The following is a 27991-nucleotide window of genomic DNA, read 5'->3' as shown; positions in this document are numbered from 1 at the left end:
ATTCACTCAGTCTGTGTCTTGGGGAGAAGCAGTGACATGCAAAGGAGAGGAGAGCCGCCTGGGGAGAAAAGGAGGCCAAATCAAAGAATAAGAATGGGTAGAACTTAAATAAAGAGCAAACTTAACGGGGTTTCTAACACAGGTTAATAAAGAGAAGATAAAAGTATGGAGAGAAGATGGGATAACTTATCAAATTATAAATATCTAATGGAGGAAGGGGATGATGGAGCTAACTTGCGTGGAACTAATGAGACACTTTGACTTTTCTTCACTATCCAGTGTTTCCTTTTTGACCTTTTGACTTCGTTGCGCCTACGTGTTCCAGAGTCTATTAGTCCTCCCTCACCTGTCAGTGAGTTTCTTCAGCGCCCTTTCGATGTTCATTCGATGTCCCACTCGTGTCACTCCCAGGTCCAAGAAGTCATCCTTGGTGAGCGAAGGTAGATGCGATCCATCTATCTCATTGTCTATAAAACGCTCTCTGTGTTCACCCAGGTTTAGATAAGCCAGCCAGTCGGCCACGTCGTACTTGGTCCAGTAGGGAAGGGGTTTGATGGCAAATGGTTTGGCTGGTGGAGGAGCGTTGAGATGGGGGTAGTTGAGACAGGAAGGGCTGGGTGGCAAATGCATGGGGGAGGAGGCTCCAGAGAGAAAATGAGTAGGGGAGAGAGAGCGGGAGACAAGAAGGGGGTTTGGACTTTGCACACCAGATGGGGAGAATACTGGAGGAGTTGAAGCCCGATAAGTGTCTCCTAGAGGAAGGCCTGGGGAAGGAGGAGTGAGGGGCCCAGGAAAGTCAAAGGGGCCACTGTAGACAGGCGTACTGGGAAGGATAGGGAGAGAGGAGGGTCTGGGAGGGGCGGGATTTGGCTGTTCAGTGTTATAGATAAGAGGGCTGGGAGCCCGGCGTCGGGAGACTGAAGACCGCATCTCCTTAGTGGGACTGCACTGAAAATCAAAAGTCTGCCGCCGCATCTTGGACCTATGCTTTGGTGATGTTGGGTATGGGCAGTATGTTGGAGAATGGGGAGGATGCGAATGAACTGGGGAGGTAGGCATCTGTGGAGAAGGGGATCGGGTCCAGTTGCGCTGAACTGGGGCTTGAGGTGTAGGTGAAACAGAAGGGGTGGCTGCAAGGTTGGGCGTCAGGATCTGACGATGCTGTGGGGAGGATGTGGGCAGTGGTGAGGTGGAGCGACCAGTGGGGGGGCTGTGAAACATGTCAGTGAAATCTGCTGAATACCTGAAAGACACATAAAATGAACAAGTCAGCTTCAATCCCCCAGAGACATTGAAATGAACTTGAAAATCTTGATAAAATGAGCAGTAATATAATCTTTTTAAACTTAATTTTAAACTCAGTGGAATAAAAACAAACAAACCTATGCATGGTGGGAGACTTTGGAGCGTGACTCCAGTCGTCCATGCTCTTCATGCCACTCATCTGTTGTAGCTTGGAACTGAGCTCATTGATAATGCTGGCTTTCACGCCTGAAAGCGGTGAGTGAATTCTGCGGCCTTCTAAAACAATGCCGCCTCTCTGGATTACCCCTTGTTCGTGTTCCCCAATATCACTCCAGCCCAATGATCGATTCTCCATGGGTCTCTCTAAGCAGGCAGCCAGCGCAGAGCTAAAGCCATCCTCCATTTTGGATCGACTCTGCTTGTGCTTCCTGTCATCTATATAAGTTCCATCTAAACTACCATCTTCTGGGTTGCTGTGCCTCTGTAACTGCAAAGGAGCAGGGTTGGTGCTGTTCTGCCTACGTAGTGCTACAGACAGGCCCCTCCCTCCCCCCTCCTTGTAATGAGTCATTTTTGGAAACACAGGGTTTGCCAGTTTGGCGCTGTGTACCTCAAATGTTTGCCCACCTGAGTAGGTTGTGCAAGGATCCTGATGTTCACCGCCTTTCTCTCCCTCTCCTCCTCGCCCGTCTCCTCCAACCCCTCCTCTCTCTCCTCTCAACCCACTCAGTCCAAGCATTTCTAAATGATGGTCACTACTGCTATGACTATCTAGCTCTTCAATTCCAGAGTCCACCACAGCGTCTTGCCAGTCTCCACTCTTGGGTAAAATAGTCGTGTGATTGGTGTGATCAGCAGCTTTTCCCCCTGTGCTGAGGCCAGCCTTAGGCCCAGCCATGGTCATGCTGTAGTCAGAGGATGCTGGAGAGGTTGTGGTGGTGGTGGCAGCAGCAGTTGCCGTCATGGTAGTGGTAGCATAGGTCATGGTGGTGGTAAGGGCAGCTGTGCCTCTGTCCTGGGCTGGGGTATGAAAACCTACTGAGGTGTCATTAGAGCTGCTGTAATAGGGATGAGAATGGGACATGGGCTGGGGTCTGTGTAGTGATGTGGCAGGCAAAGCAGAAGCAGAGGTGGTGATGGTGGTGGAGGAAGGGGGAAATATCTGTGGGGATGGATAAGACGGAGATAGAGCTGACTGTGTGAGGTTGGCTACCTCACTGTCATAGGACGTAAGACTGGAAGCAGCAGAGTCACCACCCTGCGAAGAGGGTGGAGGAGCATTTGAGGACTTGGGAGATGGAAGAGGGGGTGGGGGAGGTGGAGCAACAGAAGCAAGGTGTTGATTCTGGTGTTGATGATGATGCTCATGAAACTCGTGGATTCTCTCATTCTTACCATTAGCAAACTGTAAAGGAGGAGGCAAGGGATCTGCAAAGACAAACTCATCATCTGCGTCTATTGAGGGAGCTGGTGGAGGTAGAACCATCAGTCCTAGGCCTCCGCCCGCCCCAGTTCTTGCTTCCCCCATAGCTTCATGTGCCTGTGCTGGGGCTGTGGGGACAGTGTACTGAGGAATGTAGCTGGTGTTGGGAGTGGCCTCCATCTGCAGAAAAGATGGTCTGCGAGGAGCCGGTTGAGCTGGCGGGGGAGGAGGCTGCAAGGGTAGAGCAGGTCTGCTATCATATACCTCTTTTTCTCTCTCCCTTGGGTAATATTGTGTTGAAAACTGACTGTTTCTGTCCTCGGAGAAGCGAACTCTAAGACCCTCCCTGGGTCCTGCCTCCTTTTCTCTCTCCATCCTCTCCCCACCTCCTCCCAGACGTAATATTCTAGGCGACTGTGGCCGGCTCAAAGATGCAGGGGAAGTGGTGGCAGTTGGGGAGCTTAGGTGGAGGGACACAGGTGAAGTGTAGGCTGATTGTGTCGGGGTCGCAAAAAGTGAAGGTGTTGGAGTCTGAACAGGTGTGGGGAAAGATCCTACTGTGGACAGCTGCCGGCCAAAGTGTCTGTCCTCCCGTCGTGTCCTGCGGTCATCCTTCAAAGCCCTTTCTCTGGCAGCCAGGGCCAGACCAAGTGGGGACGAGGGATCCAGAACTTTCCCTGTTAGTGGGTGGATGAAGGTAGTCGCAGGTTGGGTGCCATACATTGAAGGTGCTGACTTGGGCTGGCCATCTTGACTAAGGATAGGGGAAGAATACTCAGGCAGACCAAAGGCCGGGGGCATGCTGCTGGAATAGTTCACATAGTTGTCTCCAGAAAACATGCCTTCATCTATAGACTTGGAGGGGCGAAGTCGAGGGGTGGGCACTTCCATTTGGGAGCTTTGTAAAGGTTGAATTCGTGTCCCTAGTGCTCCACCTCCCCCTTCTCCTCCTCCACCTCCTGCTTCCCCTTGGATGTCCTCTTCAGATGAGAGGAAGAAAGAAGCACTCTTTCGTCTCATATCTCTGAAACGTTCTCTTTCCCTGCGCGCCCCTCCTTCTCCAAATGCTGAACCAAATGTTGAAGTGTAATCAAAGTTTTCCAGGTTTTGTTGTGAGGTAACAGATGGGGCAACAGTTGATGAAGGCAAGGAAGTGGATGTAGGGGGCTGAGGTGGCAAGGGGGTGAGTGGTGAGGGAAGGCTGGCATTGGTGCTCTCTGGGGTTACGTCTCCCTGTTCTTCCACGTCCTGGGAGGGCTCAGCCTCCATGCTGCTTCCCTGGCTGCTTCGACCACTGCTGCTGGTGGAGGGCGCCTTGACAATAATAGTGGGGATGGGGATGGAACTCTTCTCTTTGGTTGCACCTCCTTTTCCTCGATGCTGCCTCAGCCCATCTTCCACTTTTGACTGCTTCATCAAAGCTCCCCTACCTCCCCTCTTTGCTACCCCTCTGCCAACCCCTCCACCTTGCTCCCGGTTGGACACATGTGGGTGATGTTGTTGTGCCTGTTGGGCCTTAGGCTTAGCACTTGTTGGTGGTGTAGCACTGCTGTACCCTCTCCGTAACCCTCCCATCTTGCCACCACCTCTCCTGGGAGCCTCTGGCTCTCTGATGCACAGTCCTTCAGATTGCCTGCGGAGGGTGGGAACCATGACCTGCTGGTTCATCCCACCAGGCCCACTCCTTTCCCAGCCAGCTTGAGTAGGATGCGCAGGCTGAGAATGGAGCTGGTAATGGGCTTGGGACACAGGGGGTATGGGCATAGCAGGCCCTCTCCCAGGATGAGGGCCTGCAGATAAAGGCGGTTCTGGGGCAGATGTGTTAGGTGGTGGGGGGATTTCTTCTGGTCCAGGCACTGACAAGCTGCGAGCCAGTTTCATAGCAGGTGGGTGTAGATACTGCCTTTCCTCTTCTGTTACACCTGAGAATAAGAACATGAGCAGTTGTAAAAAATGAGCTTATACATTGAGATGGCAGAAATCTTTCCATGACAATTGACATTACCAATAGATTTCTGACGCATCATGACGGCATGCTGAGGACCGTGGCCTGGTTGGAAATGAGCTTGGTTGTAGCCAAAACCAGGTCCAGGCTGAACCAAACTCATTGGCGACTGCTGCTCATATGGTTGCTTCAGGTGACCAAACACCACAAGAACAGGGAGCAAAAGAGAATTTGAAAGGATGGATGCAGTAGCGATAAGAGTTGAAACATTTAGTCAGATATATTCAAATAAAATTGATCTTGGCTGTTGAGCTGATATTAAGTAGATATACAATATGATTCAATACAGAAAAAAACAGTTGGTGTATTAGCGTATCAGGCAACAGAGCACAGATGAATGGACACAACCTGACTCACACTTAAACAAATGTTTTGGTGTGGGTGGTCCATTGTCAATCATTTTCTCTTAAGTGCAGTGAGGGCAGGAGAACACAGAGAGCTAAAAGAAAAGCTAAAGACCAAGCTGCTTTAGAGATAGGCATCATTTTTGCTAGTATGAGTCACTTCCATGACTAAATATATGCTATATCCTAAAGCAGCGGAGAAGCACTGTCATATATGTTAATCAGTATTGCATTGTATTACAAGAAGAGAGATCGCTGATCAGTTTTCTAGATTACACAGTAGCTTGTGCTCAAAATGCTAGCAAGACCCCCAGTTTAGCGGTCGTAACAACTATTTCCTTCTGATTCCCAACAGTACCTCGCTGGAGACGTTGGGAACAATACTCTTGCTCCGGTCCCTCTTGCCCCCATGACCTCTCTGGCCCTGGTTGTCTGATGTAATAGTGTGTTGGGCAGCAGCCAAGATCTCATCCAGTTTATCTACAAAAACATAGAGAAAGGCAGTGAGGCAGTGAAGGGGAGCACGAAGCGCAAAGAAACATGAAAGGAGAATTTCAGCAAGAACCCTCTCCTGCATGCTGTATGGCTCAAAAACAACCTTTATACAGTATGACAATAACAGTAAGAGGGACTTCTTACTTAACGCCATCTGATAAACTGTCCTCTTCTTATCGGGAGCCTGAGAGGACTCATATTCTGGAAAACGAGGAGAAAATACGAGCATCAAACAGGCTGACTTTTAATTAAGGCTCAAGGGCTGATATGGGTAATGATAAAGGCCAATATTCACCTGCTTTCTTTTTCCACGGAGACGCAGCTGTTGCATGCATAATTTGGGAAACAGGAATTAGGTGTCACTAGAACCGCTATAGAGTCATGCGCGTATAAAGCAAGATGAAATGATGAAATACATACACATGTGATGGAGTGAATGCTGGTGTGATGACAGGGATGGTGATGGGGACAGAAATAATCATGAGAGCACAAATCCATGATTGTCCCACCTTTGTCCACTGCACGCAGCGTATTGGGTTCAGGAGAAAAAAAAAACCAGAGCAGTTTGTTAAGGATGGCATTAGACAAGTATCATTTAACAACACGCAATTGCTCTTATAGCTGTTAACCTCACTATTTAATTATCATGTTTCTTCTTCATGGGAAACATCAGAGGTGCAAATGAATCAAAAGACTCCCTCTCTATCAAGCTATTGCTGCTGAAAAAAACTAAACTGCACCTTACTAGATAATTTTCTTGCCCCTCTGCATCGACTCTGTTAATATTTAATGCTGTGTTGTCCTAATAGTACCACAGTAGTATACCATCATTCTGCAGAAAGGCTGCTAACCAACCAAAAAGAAGCTATTTCAATGTGATTCCCTCAGAAAAACAAAAAAATAAAGCTGTGGGGCACTTAAATGTATTATTTATTTTTTGTTTCACTCCTTTATATCCTTTATCATCTCACCCATGTCTTCCAGCTCTGATGTCATTGACTTGGAGCGCAGGGCAATGGCAGGAGGAGTCAGTCTTTTAGTCTGCTGCGGGGCTGCCAAGGGAAGCAAGCCAAATGCAGTCTTAATGTTTAGGAGTCTTGTATAAACACGCAGTCAACCACATCGCAACGGGCTTTTAGGGTGGAGTAAACATGCAATCACCTTTATCGTCACATCATAAACATAGCATGGAAATGACAGACAAGGAAAGCTGACTCTTGCCTCTCTTCCGCGCAGTGTCCTCCAGTTCGGGGTTCCGAGCAACCATCACAACTTTCACCATGAGACTGTTGCCGCCCTGTCGGATCATGTTGACCACCTGCCGATGACCAACCTTCACCACATTCTGCCCGTTCACCTGGCGGACACGAAGACGGAGAGCAGCGGCATGAGCTGATGTGCTGCAATCATTGCCAATTAAGTTTTAACAATGCACTCAAGGACCTCAAACAATACAGACAATGTGTCTTTCCTGCGTTTGTTTTTGAAGTTTTTTCCTTCTCATTTTGCTCTGTACAGGTGCACCGGCAATTCAGGCAGCAGCTAAAGTAAATCACAGTTACAAGAGCTTGGGTTGCTACTTAAGTGACTCATATTAGGCTGAATACCAATTAGCAGGATGTGTCAGCTTTAACAGAGGTTTGACAATCACCACTTTTAGAAATGCATTTTCAAGCCAGCATACCGGAAATTTTAAAGGTACAAAATGTCCACAAAGTTACAGTCTGAGCTGCTCATGGTTGTCACAAATCAACATCTCCTCACCAACCTTTACTAAAATGCACGTCATATACAGAACTTGAAAATGGTGGTTATTTTTAATGTACTTTTTCGATGTGCCCACTTCTCTTCACCCAGTCTTCTCCCTATAGGAACATGCCTACACGTGTTGCATTCAGTGTGAGGACAAGAGAGAAGAGCTGGGTGATAATAATTTGTTAAAAAGTAAAATGTAATAACAATGCATAATGATCCATCAACTCGTGCTGACACAATTTTGCAACCACTTTTAACTTGTTAGAAATTAGGTCTACAAGTTCAGTGGATCTGCAAGCTGCATCTGTAGTGGATAATAATAATTTCAACTGGGGGTTGACCTGTATCTTGGTCCCTACCTCGATGAGGAAATCCCCCATCCTCAGGCCGGCTCTCCACGCCACACCCCCCTCATCAACAGACTCCAGGTACTGCAGCGCGGGGAATGCTGGCGTTGGAGTGAACTCCTCTATGGGAGTCTGAGCTGCAAGAGGATAAAACAAGGATTGACCATGAATGGATGCAGGTTTGGTAATCACACAGCGCTAGGGAGATTATTGTGGTAAAAAACAAGCATATGAGACAGAAAAGTCTTTGGAGATGGAAGAATATGTGGTAGATTTTCAAGACGAGACTCACCTTTGGCTCCCCTAAGTACAAAGCCAAAGCCCTCATTGTCTTTCTTCTGTAGGAGCACTGTCTTCTCCTTAATGATGTAGTCACTTAGAGGGAGAAAAGGGGGAGGCATGGGAATTGGGATGAAGAGAGAAAGGGTAATAAAGAAAGAGAATTGGAAAAGAGGAGAGTTATATGACTTCTGCAACAACTAAAACATCTTATTGTCATGCAAATAATGCATTCTGTCAATGTGGAAAACAGCTATACTGCATCACATTATGAAATCACACTGCAGCAAAAGATAAGTTGGCTTGAGAATGTCATACAAAAAGCGGTGGTGCACAAAGGGGATGATGGCAGGGATACAGTTAGTGCCACAATGGGGGGAATTGTTTATGAGATGATATTCCATACTATGGACGAATCCAGCTAGAGCTGACAAGCACTGGGCCAGGGGGAACAGCAACATTAGAAAAATGTGCACATACACTGATAATGGAAACTTCCAAATGCACGTAAATTGAGTTCACTGCCCCTGGCAGCTTTTGCAAGGATACAGCTACACAGACTCCTGCGCACCACTACCGGTCATACATGACACTTCAGATTATGTACAAGACGAAGTCGGACAGGCCTCTAATCTCCCCCACAAGCAACTCCTCTCGCTCAAAGACCACAGCCTGAGAGGACAGTAACTGTGATCACAGACGCTGGAGATACAATCTTATTATGAAACAGTTGGAGTAGTGGCTCAGGAAGCTCCTTCATTATTCTATTACCACTGTCTGGGACTTTTTGGCTGGGCTGCTTTACTACCCTTTCTCTAATATAGGACTGGTTAAATGGACTACACACTGCCACATCTCATGACTCATTTCTGGACTTGACTTTCTAACAATGTCAATTCACCCTGCCTCTGTTTGAGAGCCCACAGCTTGAGCAGAGCTGTATGATTTAAGAGGAATTCCAGATATTTCTTTAATAGGCAGCTCATTTCAGTGTTAGTTTGTGCTACTCAAGCTAACTCAAACTGACACTCCAAGTGAAATCAAATCAAAGGATCTGATTTCCTAGAAGGGCTGAACAGCGGGCGAACAAGACGAGTGGTGTGGTCAAAGAACTGTCTTTTATTTACAGTGATAGCTTGACTGCAGTAAAACTACTCTGGGTATGCTCGAGGAGAAGTTTCCACTGGGATTGTTCTGGCCCTCCTTTAGTTGGGAAGTTTGGGTAAATTGTGTGCATTCATGCCAGAAGCTTCCTGAAAAGTAGGGAATGTAGCTGGGATTTTTTTTTTGGATCTGAATTAAATCAGTCAGGCATTGCTAACTGCAAGGCTGCACACAAATTCAGCCTTCTTTGCTTGAGTCAGCAGACCCAAAACCCAAATAGTGAGGCTAAATCCAACATAAACTAAACATAAATGCAACTTTTAGTTTGACTCCCTAGTAATAGGATCTGCAGTCAGCCTCTAATCGGGATAACAAAGTAATTGAACCATTTGGTAAAAAATAACATTTAAAACCTTTTAATTCAATTTTGGGTTGTAAGGGTCTTCTCTGGTTGTTGTTTTTTTAATGTCTGGCAAAGGATCGCATCACTGCATTCTGCCTCAACCACTTCTGAAACACCCACTGGTATTAAAATACCAATAACAGAATAATATTATATTCAACCACTTCTTAAGAGTACAGACCCGGCAGGTTCTTGTCTGTTTAATCTGGCAGAGCACATAATGAACAAAGTTTGGCTGTGGAATCACAGAGGTACATCAGAGTCATGCGCGTCGCCCTGCAGGGCTGAAGATCCAGACTTCGACATCAAGCCGTAACTTTAGCACTGAACAGACGATTGCTAGTTTCCCCTACTGAGGTCCATCCCTTGTGTGTTCTCCATCAATGTTACTGTTTCGCCAACGCACAGCCGCCTTCCAGCCATCTGCTCCTCACACCTCATTCCTTTTTCTCTCACCCTGTCCTCCACCATGCTTTCCCTCTCTGAGGATCAAAGTAACACAGAGTGGGTGGACAGATCCATCGGGCTCTTCATCCATCCACTTGTACAAGGGGGAAACATGGCCACTGTTGGTCCTCCAGGTCCTTCTAAGCTGCATTGTCGTCTTACACTCACACTAACACACCTGATTTCTTATACATAAAGCCATTCCACTCGTCTGTCACTACACTGACCACCATATCCCAGCCAAGGAGGACCATAAAAAGCGCAAACGTCCCTGGTTAATTGCTGTTGGCTAATAGGACACGCTCTCACTGAACTGGCTGCAATGAAGCTGTAAGCCTACTAGAGACTAGAGTTATTATGTACCCTCCTGAGTCATCCTCTCTTCTATCCACAATCACTGAGAAAAAAGGCAGCTTTTTAACCATTCACCTGCTGAATGTACATGCAGATAGACCAGCTATGTGGGGACATTACCCGCACAGCACAAGTGAAGCAGTTGGCAGATGTTAGTGACACACACACACACACTGTGAATGGGTGCGTGGTAGCCAGATGAACAGCGCATAAATATAAAATAGGTCCATGAGAGACACTCCCACAGAAAGGACACACACTTACATTTCAAAACCACATAGAATTTATTCAGTGTATATAGTCGCATGCACGCGCACATCAAGACAAACGCATGCACACACACACAAGCATGCACAGAAATGACTGGTATCTGAAACGAGAGCTCAAAAGAAAGCGAAGAATCGCACTGTTGCCATTTACTGACTTCTTCACTTTCATCCCTCTGCACAGTCAAAAAAAAAACACACCACCAGATTTTAATGATACAGTGACATACATAGAGACATGGGATGTGACCATAGCTTTTTTTTTTTTTTTTAATGGAACGGGAATATATGGAAGTCCTGGTGAATTCAGAATATCTGCTTATAGAAATCATGACTCAAAGAGAATGAAATACACCCACACTGTCTGACTGAAATGCATCAATATGTGCTCTCTTTCATGCACACACACACACGGTGTTCAAACACACGGGAGAAGACACAGAAATAAACATGCTGCAGAGTCTCCATTCAATAGCCACTTCCGTTCCGCGGATATACACATGCAAAGAAGGAAAAAAAATAAAAATACAGATCTAAGACACACGCACAGAATTGAGCGCGCACACACACGCTCAAAGACACACTGGCACGCACAGAATACATAGCTCATTAGTCTGTCTTTGAAAAGGCACGGCCTCTCAATAGCATCATCTACCTCTCCCCTCTCTCCATTGTCCTCTCCTCACATCCATAGCCAGCCAATGAATGAGGAAACAGCCGCTACCTGTAAATGAACCACACGCTCCTGTTTCTGGGGCCCAGTGACGGCCACGAAGAAGAGAGGGAGAGAGAGAAATCTCTCTCTCCGCATCCCCCCATTGCCATGTCCCCCCCTCCTCTCTCGCACGCGCTCTCCACCACCTCCTCCTCCTCCCTCCTCCTGCCTCCCTCCTCCTCCCGGTCTTCCAGCGAGAGCTCAGCCGGAGAGAGCCGCGAGAGTGGAGGAGAGTGAGCGAGAGAGGTGGGTGAATGAGAAGGAGGGAGAGAGAGTGTGATGGTCTGCACCCCGCGTGTTTCAGACAAGAGAATGACAATGTGAGAGAAGGGCGGCGAGAGAAGAGGAGAATACCAGGGATGATCACATCAGGGGGAGAGTGTATGGTGTGTGAGTGAGGCCGGCGGATGGCAGGAAGCGGGTTTGCTTGCAAACTAGGGGAGATGGAGAGCTGAATTTGTGGGGCGGGGATGCGGGGGATGGGTATAAATGTAAGACAACAGATAGAGAGAGAGAGACAGCGTTTGCTCATCCACTGACTGGTAAATCACAGATATGCTAACAGCTGATTCCCACCCTGGATCTACTCTCACACATTCGCCAACTTTGTGCTCGCTCCCTCCCTCCTCTCCTCTAAAACAGAGAGCTGTCATCATCACACAGCCGAGCAAACACTCTTCCTCTCTCCTTCTCTCTCCGAAATAGTAATTGACATTCTCCCAAATGCCTAGCTACAGCGGCAGAACATGCTCCAGATCACCTCGCTCTTAACTGAGCACCACTTCCCCACGCCACTGCAATTATGCTTAACCAACTGAGCTCAGGTAAAATAACCCTGGTTGGTGCTACTTCCATTAGGAACACAGCTGCATTAAAGTGAATGACACTACTACAAGGGCAATGTCAGCTATAATGTCTAAGAGGCTGAAAGGCCTCAGGAATGGCAACTGGTAAGTCCTTCTCACTCGCCCAGGGACCTAACCAGCGCTCTGTGCTGCAGCCTCCTCATGACTCACCAGCAGGATGATGTATGTACACAAAAAGACACGCACTTTCACATTCTTGTGCACACTAACTCCAGACATGCATAGCTTCACAACAAACAACCGCAGCTGCCCAGGGCTGGGCTGGAGCTTCAAAGAGACGCCACCAAAGAGCAGGATAAACTCTCCCTTTCGTTACAGCATTATTGGGTTCAGTGTATACAAGCAACGCGCGTGCGGATTGTCAAAGAGACAAGTGCATTTGTCTGGTGGAGTCAAAAGGGGCCGAGCAGAAAATGACATGGCTGTTCTTTGTTCTTTGGAGCGCTGACGTGTTCACTCCGGACAATAACTGACAACAAGCGCAGATCAGGATCAGCAGAAAACAGACGGAATGCAGGAAGACGCAAATACACATTCAAGAACCCCTTGCTAGCCACAAAACAACAGCGTGTCAAATATTTCAGTAACCCTTACTGACCTTACAGGGATAAACAGAGAGCAGACAGCCGTTTTACTACCCACACTAATATGACCACCCACAACCAGAACTACATCAAAAGCTGCAGTCAGTCAGGTTGAGTTGAGTTGGATTTATCCATCCAAACTTTACATGCAATGGATGAACAGTCAGGGACAGCTCAGAACAAACACTTTCCACTTTTCCAGAATTTTGGACTTGAAATCCAACATTTTCCATCAAAACTGGTGAATTATAGCAGAACTGAATAATTCATAGTATCGTTGCTGCCCTAACTTACTTTTGACCAAGAGTTTTTCTTACCTGGGGCCATCAGTGCCGTCGTAGGCTCCGACTGTGACGTTACGGAAGAGCTTCCTCTTGGCTTTCTCGCTTCGTGTGTCTGCAAAGGCACATGCAGGCGAGACATGTGTCCAAATTAAACTTTCAGCTTCCGTCACGACACCTTCCCTGTTTATTTATTTCTTTTGTTTTCCCTCACCACAACACACGAACAAATCAAATCTATTCACACCTTGTGTTTTTGCGTCTTCAACATGGCATATGGTTTGCTTACTGCGTGAGCAGTGCAGCTGTGAAAACACGGGGATGGTGAATGGCTGCGATGCACATGTCTGCTGCAAAAGGGCCTGCTGGTAAACATGGGTGTGGCGTGTGCTTGGTGTCACGATGAAGTATAATTGAAGGATTATTCTAGCCTGAGGAAATATGTAACCCATTTTCCAGCATGACCCCCCCCCCCCTTCAATCTTTGTACTATGATGCCTTACATATGTATACATGAATGAAACACAACACAACCAAAAGGTGGTTTAAAAGCAGTCTAAACATACCATGAACAAAGCAATATTTTAGAAAACAATAATGAGGTCATGTTCCCACAGGTTTAGTCTCACCTGATCGATTGTCTTTGCTGGGAGCCGCCACCTCTTGCACACAGTCTGAAGGAAACCAGCCAGTGCGTCCTTTCACTGTTCCCTCCCAGTACCCTCCTTCTCCTACACTTAACACTGAGACAAACGAAAAGACAAACATATACACGTAGATAGATGGATCGTTTGGGTGGTAAATCTACTCTCTTCTACTTCCTTATTGACATTTAGCTATTCTATTTAAGCATAACACTGTACAATCATCTTAAAATAGCTGGGAACATCCATTGCTTTGTGGCATATGAGACGCTGATGCATCTCGGTTACAACCCTTCTTAAACGTCTTACATTTTTCCGCATTAAACCTAGTGCAGCTGCACCACAAATATCTCAACATCGTACCAGACTATTGAGAGATTTGGTAATGACCTTTAACTTTGTCCCCTTTGCTCAGTGAGAGCTCTCTGTCTCCGATGGCGGAGTGGGCGCGAGTGGCCACGTACATCCGGCCTGGCACAGCGCTGTACATTCGCTTCATCTGACCTCCAACCCCTCCCGCTGAGGTTGCACTGCAGAGGGAGAAGGACAAGAGAGAGTCTTTAACAAAACTGGGAGATAAGTTGCCACACTGTGATAAAACAAGTGAGAAGACATACGACTTGTCGGGCTACATCTGAGACAGACAGCAGCTGAGTCACACTTATCAGTCATAGCGACAGTAAGAAATGGTGCAATCTTCTATTTACTAACAGAGTATAGCATTGAGTATGTGGTACATAGAAAATACTAGCAACAATAGCCAGTGTGCCTTCAGTCTATGCTCTAATAATACTATGTTTAATACAGTATTTTGGCAGGGGAGTACAAATCAAATTAATATGGAGCCTAGGATATAATGGCATTTAGTATAATCAAAACATTAAAATAATGCAAAGCATGCGGTAGATGTCGGTTAAGCTGTAACTTCTCAACACGATACACTATATTTCAAAAAATTAAACATCACTTAGAGCACGTACCATGCATTGGAGACAATACAGACAAAAGCACTGGTCGATTTTGAGATTTTTTTGTAGAAATTTAAGGCATAAAGAGACATTTTCAATTTAAAAAAAATGCATGAACTGTTACAATACATGTCTTCAAAGGCTGTTTTCTCAAAATGATTTTTTTTTCTCATAGTTTGAGCCAGACATTTCAGTTTTATGCCACTCTATGTCTATGTGGTGCTTTTTTGAGTATTTCTCTTTCCCCTTTATAATTTGTAGCCTATGCCTAAAAACTATAGTGAAACCTTTTTTTCTGGTTATTGATTGAATATTCTGATTTATACTGTGATATATAAAAAAAGAGATATCCAAAATGTAAAAAGAAACAAAACCAACAACAACATAAAAACCCTGATGAAACATGAATTTAGCTTAATCAATGTTCCAATTTCTGTCCTTTTCGAATTAAATCATATTTGACCTCGTCATACCTTATCTGCACCTTAAAACCTAAAGCTTAAAAATATTGTAATACAAAAAAAATATATATTATAATAATTATCTAGTGATGTCTCATGGTGATATCTTTTTGTCCATATTCACCCGTGCCTCCATGTACCAAGGATTTACTAGTTTATTTTTAACCATGACAACTTGCTGGTCATTCTGCTGTTTTAGCCCCAGATGGAAATTTCTCAGGACAAAATTAGGTTCAGACGTTCCCTGATGATGAATCATTATGTGTTTATTGATGGAGAACATTTTTAAACTTAACAACTTGTCCACCAGAACTGAATCAGCTGCACTTTGTGTTTATTGCTTTTTATCAAATTCTGAATATTGTAGCCATCTGCGCATTAAGGTCACTGTAAGATTGTTACCTAAGATTGCCACTAATAGCTTCACCGAGCCGCAAGTGAGGCTCTAGACTCTCATCTATGACCAAGTTATAAGCATTTAGCTGTTGCATTACCATCTGTTATTTTTTAAACTTTTTTATTCAGGCTGTGAATATCACTTCAGTTTCTTTTGTTTTGCAGAACGATGCCGATACCCGGCTTAGAATATGTGACATTCTTGCGATTAAAAATAGGGCACCCTGTGCAACTGAGAATCAAATAAAAGTTTCTTTGCATGTAGCTGAGGGTAACTGGAGATGAGTGACTCCCAGCTGCCGTCTCCTCACCCCTGCCTGCCTCGCGGCTGCCGCTGCCTCTCCTCTGTGTCACTTTGGCCTCCTCTCCCCCTGGAGGGGGAACGAGTACGAGTTCTGGGGCTGCTGGAGCTCCTCATGCCCACGGAGGCCCTGCGCTGGCCCTGCAAAAAAAATAAATAAATATGCAGACAGAGCATCAAAGATGATTTGCTAACATAAAGCATTATACATAAAAGTCTATTGAGCATCCATCTAATGGTCCTCAGTACCTGTCCTGGGTTGGGATTGGTTGCAGCCTTGTTGGGCAGGGCCAGGGGGTCAGACTGGGTCATGGTGTTATCACTATTAGCGCGCAGTAGGGGGTGGGATTGAAGTGAAGGGAGAGGCAGTGTGTGGGCACTCTCCTTTCGCTTGGGTACAAACTTTGGTGATTCCAAGAAGGGCACTAAAGTTGTGACACGTGATGAGGAGGTTTATAGTGGAGACACAGAGGTCAGGTGTGAGAAGTGAGGAGGAGTGGAGAGATTTGACATGAGAGGATGGAAGGGAAGGAGAAATGGCGTAGATTGTTAGGGAAAAAGGATGGGAAATTGGTAAGGAAAATAAATAATAGATAAATACAAGGCAGGCAGGTGGTTGGGAATGGACTGTATTACTTAAAAACCCCTCAAGGAGAGACAGGAAAGCTTACCTACGTCAGAATCTTTGTGGTTTTTGATGATTTCCCCGAGTTCAAAGTGACCAGACATTACAGCTACCTGCAAACACAAAAAACGAATTGAGATATCATTGTCCTAGCTAGTTTGTTTCTCAATACATATTATTAATGGTTGAACCCGTTACCTGAAAAGGTGTCTGACCATGCTTGTTCTTTGCCTCTTTATTTGCTCCCCTGTACAGAAGAACGCGTACACAGCTTTCCTGATCATTCAGAAAGGGGAGGTAAGTGGTTAACTCCTTTAGAACAAAGAGCAGTCATTATTATGGGATTAACAGTTTAATATTAGGGGTATTTGCATACTTGCCTTGTTGTACAGGGCAGAAATGTGAAGTGCAGTGTTCCCTGAGGCATTTTGAGAAGCGGTGTCTGCCCCATAAAACAGCAGATGCTCCAAGTGCTGTGCAAAGCCATTCTGGCAGGCCTTTTAATGCCAAGAGTATAATAGAAATATCCACAAACTGTCAGTATTACAAAGTATAGAAGGAGACATGTTGAACTGAAGTGGATGGTTTCATATAGGACAGTGAATTAGGAGGAGACAAAAAGAGTTGCACCGCAAAATAGATACACAGAGAAAGAGAAGGAAATAATATGTCTTACATCCACATTTAGATCCAAAATTACTCTTAGAGAAAAAAATAAGTGGGAGCCAATTACATTGCACTGTGGTGGAAAAACAAAGGAAACAAAAACCATTAAAACAACAGAAATGAGCCTTCAGCAGCCTCAGAGGTTTCCTCATATTTTTCTGCAGGGACTAAAATATCACAAGATGCGTACAAAGTAAAGAAAGAAAACACAGAGCACAGCAAACCAAAATAAAATACCATGACAACCGGCTCGCAGCACAAACGCAAAATTACCAGAATGTCACAGAGACATAATGTAGGCAATGCACCCGTATCTACAGTGAGAGAAAGAGATAGTGTCCAATGCTCTTTCTGTACTGGGCTCGACTGGAAATGACTCAGACTTGAACAGGCTTTGGAAAACAATGTGGTCAGCTCATTCACTTCTGTTTATTTACATTTTGAAACAAATGATTATTCTCAGTGCCTCTGCCTCTGCAAGCTTTGCTACGGGTGCTGGGATGGTGGGATGAAGAGTACCTTATGTATTTCTTCCATTCCAAACTCCTCTTCATCCCTGTGCTATGGAAAGAGAGAAGGAGGGGAGGAAGGAGAGAGAATGGAGAGACGAGTGAGGAAGGCAGAGAGGTGTGAGAAAACACTGAGGGAGACTGAGGGTGATGGTACATGACATTAATAAGACGGTGAAATGATGGTGCATTGCTTAAGTTTAGGTTGGAGACAAAGACCAGAGATGGTTTACGTGAAAATATGAGAGGAAACCCTTAAAACCACACGGGAATCAACAAAAAGACAGACTTGTATTTGTAGGTGATTGGCTCATTATGAATTTAAAATGGGACTACCTGATGGGACTCATCCCAGCCATTCTCGTCCCTCGTCCCCAGCTTCGCCCTGTAATAGAGCAGAGTCTCACAGCAGGAAGTTTCACCCCCTGTCAGCACAGTGTGGTACAGCGGGGTCAGGCCACAGCGGTCCTTATAGTCTGGAGAGGCTCCGAGGGACAAGAGAGCCTGGAAAGACGACACACGGGGAGTTAATTATCACGTCGTCTGCATCTTTCAGTTATAAAATGCCGCCATCTTGTTTGCGTTCTTACAGTATATGCCATCTCACACATAATAGCACTTTTACTGTAATACTGCAAATTGATCGCGGGGGTTGCATGTGGGATGTGTTTGTGTGTGTGGGGAGGTCTATGCAACACATGAAGCACTAACAATAATACTAATACAGAGAAGTGAAAAAAAAACTAAATCCTCAATAAGAGGTATGAGGTACTTGTGCTCCTTTGGTTTTACCCTGTAATTAAAATGAATCCCTCCACACCACCAGCCCTACTTGAGAGTGTTTGCGGTCTGCTTGCGTGCGACTTTAACTTGAGGTTCTTACCATCAGCCCAGCATGATTGTGAGCCCTAACAGCTTTGTGCACTGCAGTCAAGCCATCTCTGCTCCTAAAGTCCAAGTGAGCGCCGCCCTGAACCAGCAGCCTGATGCCCTCCACCGACAGGCCAGACTGCATGGCCACAGAGAGCGGGGTCTCTGACCCACAGTGTGGGATTGGGGGCAGGAGGGATGACCGGTAGAAAGGTGAAAGTCACTTTGCATCCTCATACTTTTATACTATTTGATATCACTTGCAAATGTATTAGCAAAGGGTAAATCTGTGTAGCAGGACAAAAAATAAAACACTCCGAGAAACTCACCTCCACTGTCGGGGTCATGGAAATTTGGATCAAGACCTTTATCGAGGACTTTTGCCATTTTCTCTATTGCTCCAGTCTGAATGTAATCCAGAAACTTCTTTAGACTGGCCTGAGTGTAGAAAAAGATCAAAGGGGAAGCGTGTCAGAGAATGAAACCAAATAGCATACAGCAATAAACAGTAACGCTCAGCAGACCGGAAAAAGACATACCTTCGTGCTGAGTTTAGCGAGAGCCTTTTCATCCAGATTAGTCTGTTTATAAACTCTGGTTTTGTACCTGAACTGAGGACCAGAAAAAAAAGACACTTGTGATACGTGCGAATCAACCTACTGCAACACAATTTAGATTACATTCAGCTGCATGATGTACTTACTGACAAAAAGATGACTACATGTGTGTAAACCTGCACCAATATTCCTGCAGTTAAACTCTCTGTTTCCAGAAATTCACTCTCCCACTCAAAAAGTTACTGGAAAAGCTCCATGATTTAGTTCTTTAAAATATTAAGTCAGGTTTTTTTTGTTTCTGGGGAAAACACATGTTGAATGCTGAATTAGTTCAGGAACTCATGTGCTACATGGACTTACATTTCAAAATATAATTTCTCACTGATAATACATCCTATCAAGTTATTTTAACTATGGTTTTCCATGAAACATCAAGGTAAAATGTGCCTTTTTTTTGTTTTATTTTCTGTAAATATAAATTATAAGGCAGCAATACATCCCAGAAGGTTTATTGTCCTTTGTCTTAAAAATCAGATGGGATACAAAATGCCCTAAGATATAAATTAAATGAGAATCAATGCATCCTCAGACATAACATGCCTCAAATGATGAGTGGACTGAGGTTAGCTGGGTTTACCTTTGACTTCCTTTTTGAATGGGTTACCCTGTCAATGAAAACCACCTGATTGGATGTTTAGTCTCCACTTCAGTTTTATAATATAACGCCAAAACAATTACCAGATGAGAAGTCTAGAGCCTGTCTAGCACACAAAAGCTGAGATGAACCACCATCTGCGGTGTATTCGTGGCAACAGAGAGAGAAATGGCAGCCAGGATAAAGAAGCAACCAGATCTAATACATACAATACATCAATTACAATATGCTTATTAGTAAGTGGTGGTTCATAATAAGAACAAACAGTATGCAGAAGCCTCTGTGTGCTGTGTACGCTGTTCCAGTTCACAAAAACACAGAAGTGATTCAGATGGCAATAATTATGTTATAAATGTGTGCAGGATTGTGCAAAAGATTTCAGGCACCTTAAATATTTAGATTCTTATCAGTCATGCAGCACCATCAGGGATCCGATGGGTCTGTAATTATTTCGCCTAGATCTTTGACAGAGTGCTGTACATTCTGCTGTGGAGCATATTTCAATTACAGGGCCTCATCAGTTCACAGACATGTTCTCATCTGGAGCCAAGTCAAGAATGTAAACACTCTAGTTTGAAGCCAAACTGTGAGTGCAGGATACTCTTTCAGCCCCACCCCACCGTGCAGCATGTACACCAGCTGAACCAGCAGAGGGCGCTGTGAGATAACCGTATAACAGCAGGAAAGCTCTCTTGCAACCCGCTAACCAAAAAGTGGAGAAACATAATATAATTTGCAGCTTATGTAACACACAGAAGGCAATTAAATCTGTCCAATTTTGTAAAAATTTAATTTACTCAGTTCATTTACTGTATTGATCATGGGGGTTATTATAAAGAACTACACTTTGAGTTGTTTGCCTGCTTTTGCATCGTTCTCACATATTTTATTTAGTTATGAGCTCTAAAGTTTTCAAACTACAGTGCAGTAAAATGTAGTGCAAAAGCTGGAAAGATTAAACTTGTGTGTTAGCTGTATGAGAGAATTTTTAAATTGCTGCTGTTTAGTCAACACCCTAAAAATGAAGACCTACATAAAACATGTATCTATAAATAATACAGTGGAAGAAGGAATATCTCAGATATCGACAAAGAAATTGTAGTGGTAACTTTTAGAACTTTTGTGGGTATTTGGGGACTCAATGTATATCATTTATGCACAGGATAAGAAAAAATGTGACAATGTTTAGGCTAACAAAAGAATAAAGTAACACCCCACCAGACTGTTACACCTGAAAGACTCTGAGAGGACGTGAAACAGTTGTACAACTCTATTTTCATTTGAATGAAGAAACAATTTCAGAGAGAATTTGTTTGTTATGTGGCCTTTGCCAGTCACATCATCCTCCCTGCCATACCTCCAGGTAAGGCACCCCTTTCTCAAAGGACTGTGAGTAGTCTCGCAGGGGGCGCTCCTCCTCCAGGAACTTGGCATCCCGCCCGTCTCCAGCCGGCTGGAAGAGGCCATAGTTGTAGACATCCCACAGTGACTCGCTGAGGGAGCAGATGATCTGCTGCTTAGCGTTCCACGCCGTACAGTCCTGGTCAAACTGGACACACCTCTGAAGGACACAAGGCTAGAGGTCAGAGGTCAAGTCAGAGGCCTGATGTTCCTCTCTTGTACACCTGTTTTGGACCTGTCATAATGATTAACGATGGCTAAACAAAATGCTTAAAAACGTTTTAGTCTAATGTTTTAGATGTTGAATTAAGACACTTCAACACAACACAAACAAATTGCTGTTCTCTGCAATATTGGTGTCTGAAACAGAAGTCATTGAGACAACTTCCGCCTTCAAATAGGATGTGTGGGCTTGTTATTACAACATAGGATATTGTGTACACAGTAATGCTTGGCGTTTAAGTGGAAACACTCACCGTAAGATATGAGAAGTTAGCTTCTAGATAATTGTTGGCGTATAGAAACCCCCCAGGCTAACAATTTAGCATGCCAGTGAATGGCCGACATACTGGAGTAAATGCTTAAAAAAAAAAAAGCTAGCCTGTCGTTAGTTAGCACTACAGCTAAGGGAGGAATTATAGCTTAAATTTCGACGAGGTGAAACTTAATACAAAACAGAAACAATAATGCCACAAGTTTTAGTTCACCCTAGCACATATTTTCATCAAAATCTTTTCTAACTATGCTAAGAGTCGAGAGGAGCCGTTGGCTAACCCAGATTTTCTCAGCTCTAGGCTAGCTAGTTCTGGGATAAAATATAGCAGGCTAACTAAAGTTATCAAATTCTTAGCCACCCCAAAACAACCTGCAAAGTTTAGAAATTGTTTATATGTTCATACATTAATAACATTAACTCTGATATACCCTCTTACATGAACCATTCATAATAATGTGTATGACATTTATGTTTGAAAAACACTAAGGCTCATGTACTATGTCTTAATGATACCCAGAATGTATGACTTTTGCTTCTAACTGTTGTATTTTTTTTAAAATTACAACATTGTTTTACTTAGAAAGTAGGAACACTTCATAGCAGAAGCTACAGCCTCTTCCCTTTGCTTTTACTATTGTTCCTCTATGTTTTAATGACATGTCTAATCTTTCATTTTGTATTTATGAGTGTGAGTAGGAACATGAATGATGTGTAAACATAGTTAGCATGCCCTGTTAAATGTCTGGCCAACTGCATTTTATTATTATGGATTAATAATGTAGCATGACGGCTCTCACATCAGTCAGTAAATGGTGAGTGCATGAGAATGAGGTGTGTGCAGAATATGAATGCATTACTTTTAAATAATTAATCAGCTGCCACAACCATGGAAATGAGATGACATATGCTCTCCCCTCAGTCTGTGCTGTCAGGTTATTTTGGTACTTGTTAACATTTATTTTTCACACATTTTCCCTGCTTTTCTAGTAATGAAGATGTTAAAATTCTATACTGGGATAAGTCTTTCCCTTTTGTTAGTTTTATTCTGTGATACTTGTATGAGAAATGGCAAATTTGCACCACAGTCCAGAAAAGAAAGTAACACTGTAGTTATTGTGTGTGATTCGCTCCGGGGCTTGCTGGCCACAATGAAACAATTACTTTGGATGTATCATTATGTTTGTGTGGTGTAACTAGATTTCACAGTGATTTCGGCACTGCCCATTTCCTCATATTATGCCACTTCCTTGCATTTCCACAGTAAGACCATCGTTTTTGTCCTTTTCATAATGAAGGCTGGTGCCGGAGGAGAGATGACAAAAGCCAGCTCTTTAACAACAGCGCAGAGAGGACTGAATGAGATGTATGCACCCATGCTATTGTTCCATTTCAGAGAACTCTAAGTAAAATTGCACAGCTCAGCACATTTCCGTGTACCCTCTGCCCCAAACACCCCCTCCCCCCTTTAAGTCCCCACTGTGTTGCACTATTTGATAGTGTAGCCAACTCTATTGGCATGGCAACCAGTTCATTAGTGGAGGCAGGCACCCGTTGCCGTAGCAATGTCTTGGTGGTCCCTGGGAGGTAAACCACATGATGTCGATGAGTGTGTGTGTATATGTGCACACATATACTGTGAGATGTAAAGTATATGTGTGTGAGTGTGGGTGTGTGTGTTTGTGTGTGTCTTATGGGAGTGTGCGGTGCAGTGTATATATTTCTCCGGTCACAGTGTATGTTAGAGAAATAGAGCAATCGAGTGGCTAATCCCTGGCTGGGAGGGAAGTCTAATGTAATGTGTACTGTACATTATGGCAACACTTCCCTCCTTGTTGTTCTGTTTTATGCAATCAATGGTTTTCCTGAAGGACCTTTGTGGTAGCGCGCTAAATCTCCTGCATGCAGCATTATGGGTTTTGAGAATGCACATTTTCCTCTTTTCTTGTTGGTTTCCATCCTCTTTCTTAATCACATTCACTTCCTCCCTCAGTCTCTCTAACTAGCTCCTAATATTCACTCTCTCTCTTTAGCCCTCTTTAATTCAGCTTAATAATATTTCAGCTGCGAGGTTTGGGATGCTCAGTGTTTGTTAGTGCAGAGCTGACTATAATGCCCGTGGCTTTTGGAGAGGTGAGAGCAACACAGATGCATTCCACATATTTCTTCCTTTACAGAGTCGCTCACTTTCTCAGCTCTCCCCAAACTCATTAAAAACCTATTAGATAATTAGCAATTACTGGTATATTGAGGGCAGATTAGCTGACATGTAGAACAGTCTGCATGTTCAGGGAGTTGAAAATGGAGGAAGGATGACGGGGGAGGGGTTACAGTGGGGCACCCATTCTCACCTGGATATGGTTTGTGTGGGCTGGCCAATTCTCACCTGCAGTCACCATGAAGCTGTGAGCTGCAGCAAGTGTGAAATGATTCTAACTTCAGTTTTGGAAACTAATTATGACCATACCTGACCCAAGACAGATGCTTACATGGTGTTGTTGTCTGAATATGTCTGCACTTGGAGGTTTCTCAACACAAGTCAAGCTCTGTATTATTTCTTACTTCCTTTTGGGACTCTGCCCTGAGCCTGTGGGATAACCGGCATAAAAATGCTTTGAAATAAGAGATGTGCTTTTTCACTTGTACTTGTGCAGTTGGGCGCACTAATATAAAGAATTCTCTGCATCAAGTACCCCTGGGTTCTTTTCAGAAACTAATTTGAAACAGATGTAGCGTCAACACTGCAGAAAAATTAAAAGGTTTTAATGTAGGGGTGCAAAGCAGCTGGGTTTAGAAGGGAAGCAACAAAGAGAAAGACAGGGAGGGAAAACAAAAGGATGATCACTAAGGGGCCTCACTAAGGGAAAGAGGTAACCAAAGTTTCATTCTTACCATGTCTCTGCATCTCATCAATTTATGAAAAATCTTCCCAAATGTACGTATATAGCAGATTATGTCCTGAATAATTGAAGTTTAGAGGTATTCATTTGTGACAATGTGTCATTAATGGGTGGGTAAACATACAAAATCATCATCTTAACCTGTAGACCAGAATAAGTAAAGGTCACAAAAGCCAACTGCATAATTTTTGCACTTTCTTTTTAAAGAAAGTCTGTTTGTCGAATTAAAGCTACGTCTCTCTGAAGCAGTAATACCAGAGAGATTTGGCTTGAACTACTTCCTCATTTGGAAAGACTACCAGTCAGTGCCCTGTTTGTAAGAGAGACTTTTATGTTACTAAGATAACTAGATTTTAAAATGGTTTCATTTCACTGAGTATCACAGTTTATTCTTTTTTTTTTCTTTTTGAATATTTAAATCAGTTTTAAATTGTGGGCGAAGAAGACTGAGAGATTAATGTGCAGGTGTAAACATTTCACACAAACACTGTATGCTCAGTATTGTTGATGCACCTACTGTTTGTTTGATGTCAGGAATTCCAATGCGGAACACCATCATGGTCAGGTAAGTGTCCTCCAGCGGAGCCACTGTGGTCATGCTGCGCTCCATGAGAGCTCGTCTCTTTGCTGCCATAAGATGATGCTGCTGCTTATTGGCAGCTAGATGATGTGGCAGGGCTTTATTGGCCATATAAGGTGCACCCCGGTTGCCCTGGTTGCCCTGCCTCAGAGGCCGGTCTACTCTCTGTCTACCGACCACTATGGCTGCTGGTTTCATCACCTCACCACCTTTCCCTTCCCAGGATGGTCGTCCTCCCGTCATTTCCTTTTCCTCCAGACCATCTAGTCCTCCATTCTCCGTGTCAGGTCCACCTTCCTCTTTTCTATTTTCTCTTCCCTGCTCCTCTTCCTCCTCCTCATCCTCCCCATCTTTGTCATCCTGACCGGGATAAAAGTGCTCATTATTTCCCAGCATCCTTTGCTGTGCAGGGGTCACTGCAGAGAGGGCTCAGTGATATAGCTGTCATGGAGATAAAACATGGCTATCCCATGAGACTGGCTTCATCCTTAGAAACATGCTGTGGGAAACAGGCAGAGAAGGGAGTAAACTTTGATCATTTAACTCTTATTTCATTTAGAGTGAACTTAGACAAATTAGAATGTGTGTAATATAAGTATGTAAAAGACACGTGCAGTAAAAGAAAAACCAGCCACTGGCAATGCTAATAAGTTCACATGTGTGAAATAGCACAGAGCTGGTCCACATTTTCCATTTAGCCACTGGGAATGCATCGGGGAATAGCAGGCTGATGAAAGACAGGCTAAATATAAACTCAGTGAATTTGCATCACAGGTTCTTTGCAGAAGAGAGTGAGTTGGATGTCCACTTTAGCAGCACGTGAGGTCAAGATCATTGCTACTTTGTGATAACAGAGCAGACCTATGTTTGAGGCACAGCCCAGGGCTAACAGCTAAATGTGAGTTTCTTAAAGGAAAATTCCACCCTCAGACACTGTACACTGTTGATATTAATTGCGATGCAGGTGGATTTTCTGTGCAGCCTGCAAGATGTTCTCTGTGGGCAATTTGATAGCTTTAGGCTTTGGTTTGGTTATCTGGATGCCTTGACATCAGTGATCAGTCCATTTTCAAGATTTAAAGGGGTCGCATAGCAGTGATTCCACTTGTCAGAGGTCAAAAGCATTGTTATTATAGTTTTAAGAATATGACAAAATTCTGTTATTTTGGGATGGTTTTCCGGTCAATTTTCAGTTCACTTAGACCAAATCCCATATGTAATTTCAAGGCATCTTACAGTTTTGTAAAGATAATTCCCCCTTAAGGAACAACTTGCAGACAGTTTTTATCAGGAAGAAACTTCAGACAGAACTAAACTCAAGGTGAGGGCTCTTTGACTGGAAAACCAGTTTTTGTTTATTTGAGTCCTTCCTACATGAATGACATTAAACCTATGATCATGAGGGACTGACATCAAAACGGCATCATCAAAATAGATATTCTTACACTTGACGGTGAGTGGAACTGTATCTTTACACCCATTACCCCAGGTCTTCTGACTTTGGCCAGTGTCTTAGGGTGACTTTTCCTTTAAGGTTGTTTCATATCTTCTTTGTGCTTCAGATATGGCATACTGGCGCCTCCATATGTTTTTCTGTGGTGAAGTCTGGCTACAGGGGCTTTGCCATCATGCAAATCTGGACCATTGCCAACAGCCGCCTTAATGATGGTGAGTGACGCAGGGAATCTCCCACTGTCTCATTGGCAGCTTGGTGCTACGAATATCACATGAGTTGGGAGTCTGACATAGATGGGCATCAGAATGCTCAGATGGACGGATGGATCTCAACTCAAATTAGGACACACGTCTCAACTCATTCAGTCACAGATTAACAGCATGCACATACTTCAGTCGGGTATTAATAGAAAACATGGTGCTGATGGAGGTTAAAGGGGCATTAAGTGATCTATAACTTTTGACTTATCAACCTCTATCGGGGACCAAGGACATCAACAGGTGTCTGGTACAGCTTACAGTGGCCTGCAATTGACATAAATAATAATAGTAGAAATGAAGAAGCTAGCCGATAGCCAGATATCTAGCAGAAACATTTGATGAACGGCATACCCATATTCAAAACACTGTCCTATATATTGTTCTGGCTGGAAAATCTGTTTTTGTGTTTTGCTGACGCTGACTTCACCTCTGATTGTTGTGCAGCTGAAAATGAGCATGGCTCATGAGGACTAAATATGATCCCGTTAACGGGAGGGTGAATAAAAACCTGCAGGGTTGTTGCAGTTGGGATTGCTGGCTGAGATTGGAGCTAAATCTAGTATTAAGTATGGTTAGGCACCAGAATCAGGCTTTTAAATATGGGTTAAACACAACACTTTCGCCTTTAAACAAAATATTAAAAGAGGATAGCTTTGCTTGAAGTAGAGTTGTATGCGGTAATCATCTATAGTCAGTGTATCTGCCTACAATGGATGGGGGTCAGCACACACACGTTACAGACACAGAAGCCAAACAATGAACTGCTGTGGACAGGGTCAGCAGAAAAACGTCTGTTAGCCACCTAACTTTTTACGATTAGGAAATGATCTGTTATACTAGATTTTACAGTAGTTTACTTGTCACAAAGCATGGGAATACTGTGGACCAGCAGCTTCCGTGTTCCCGTGAGGTTATGTTAACATTTCTGTCAATGCAGTCTGGTGGCTTTGAAGAGAGCGTAGATCTAAGTTACAGTTGCAGTTCACAGCTAAGTGAAGGTGAAGTAAAACAGTAAAACTACTCTAAATATAAGATACACTTAAAATGATATGGATTTTTTTTGTGTTGCCTTGAGGCTAAAATGTTTTGCTGCTGACCTCGTCGACACCATTCCTTAGCTTCCAGCTTCCAGTGCTCCTCTCCTCTTCTTCAAACCTCCTCTTCTCTGCTTGCAAACCACCATTTACTGTAAGTTTCACTGACTATAGATACATCACAACCATACTTTAAAGATACAATCCCTATAAATTGCACTTGTTATTATTTACTGGCTACAATCAGTTCACAATTTACAAAAACAAATAAATTATAGAAACATAAAAAGGCCTCATCCTTA

The 27991-nt window shown here is 43.9% G+C and overlaps 1 protein-coding gene across 1 annotated transcript; it reads right to left on the bottom strand.

Annotated features, from left to right (window-relative positions):
- Positions 1-6: 6 nt before the first annotated feature.
- LOC311504532 (SH3 and multiple ankyrin repeat domains protein 1-like) lies at positions 7-25356 on the bottom strand (the record flags this gene model as incomplete). The annotated part of the gene is made up of 26 exons (XM_084567699.1): positions 24877-25356; positions 20923-21126; positions 18893-18964; positions 18683-18791; positions 18367-18518; positions 17820-17987; positions 17494-17535; positions 16689-16805; positions 16507-16584; positions 16355-16421; positions 15933-16108; positions 15694-15824; positions 13948-14087; positions 13543-13656; positions 12950-13028; positions 7907-7989; positions 7627-7751; positions 6734-6869; positions 6484-6564; positions 5808-5834; positions 5657-5713; positions 5376-5497; positions 4674-4800; positions 1383-4590; positions 347-1243; positions 7-58 (listed from the first exon to the last, which is right to left on the bottom strand). The coding sequence occupies exons 1-26, from the start codon at positions 25333-25335 to the stop codon at positions 7-9; spliced, it is 7023 nt and encodes a 2340-aa protein (XP_084423825.1). The 5' UTR covers positions 25336-25356.
- Positions 25357-27991: the final 2635 nt, after the last annotated feature.

This window comes from Chelon labrosus (genome assembly GCF_963514085.1).
Source record: "Chelon labrosus genome assembly, chromosome: 19".
Taxonomy (NCBI): domain Eukaryota; kingdom Metazoa; phylum Chordata; class Actinopteri; order Mugiliformes; family Mugilidae; genus Chelon; species Chelon labrosus.
The sequence above is the reverse complement of the archived record's forward strand: the minus strand, read 5'-3'. Positions and strand labels throughout refer to the sequence as shown.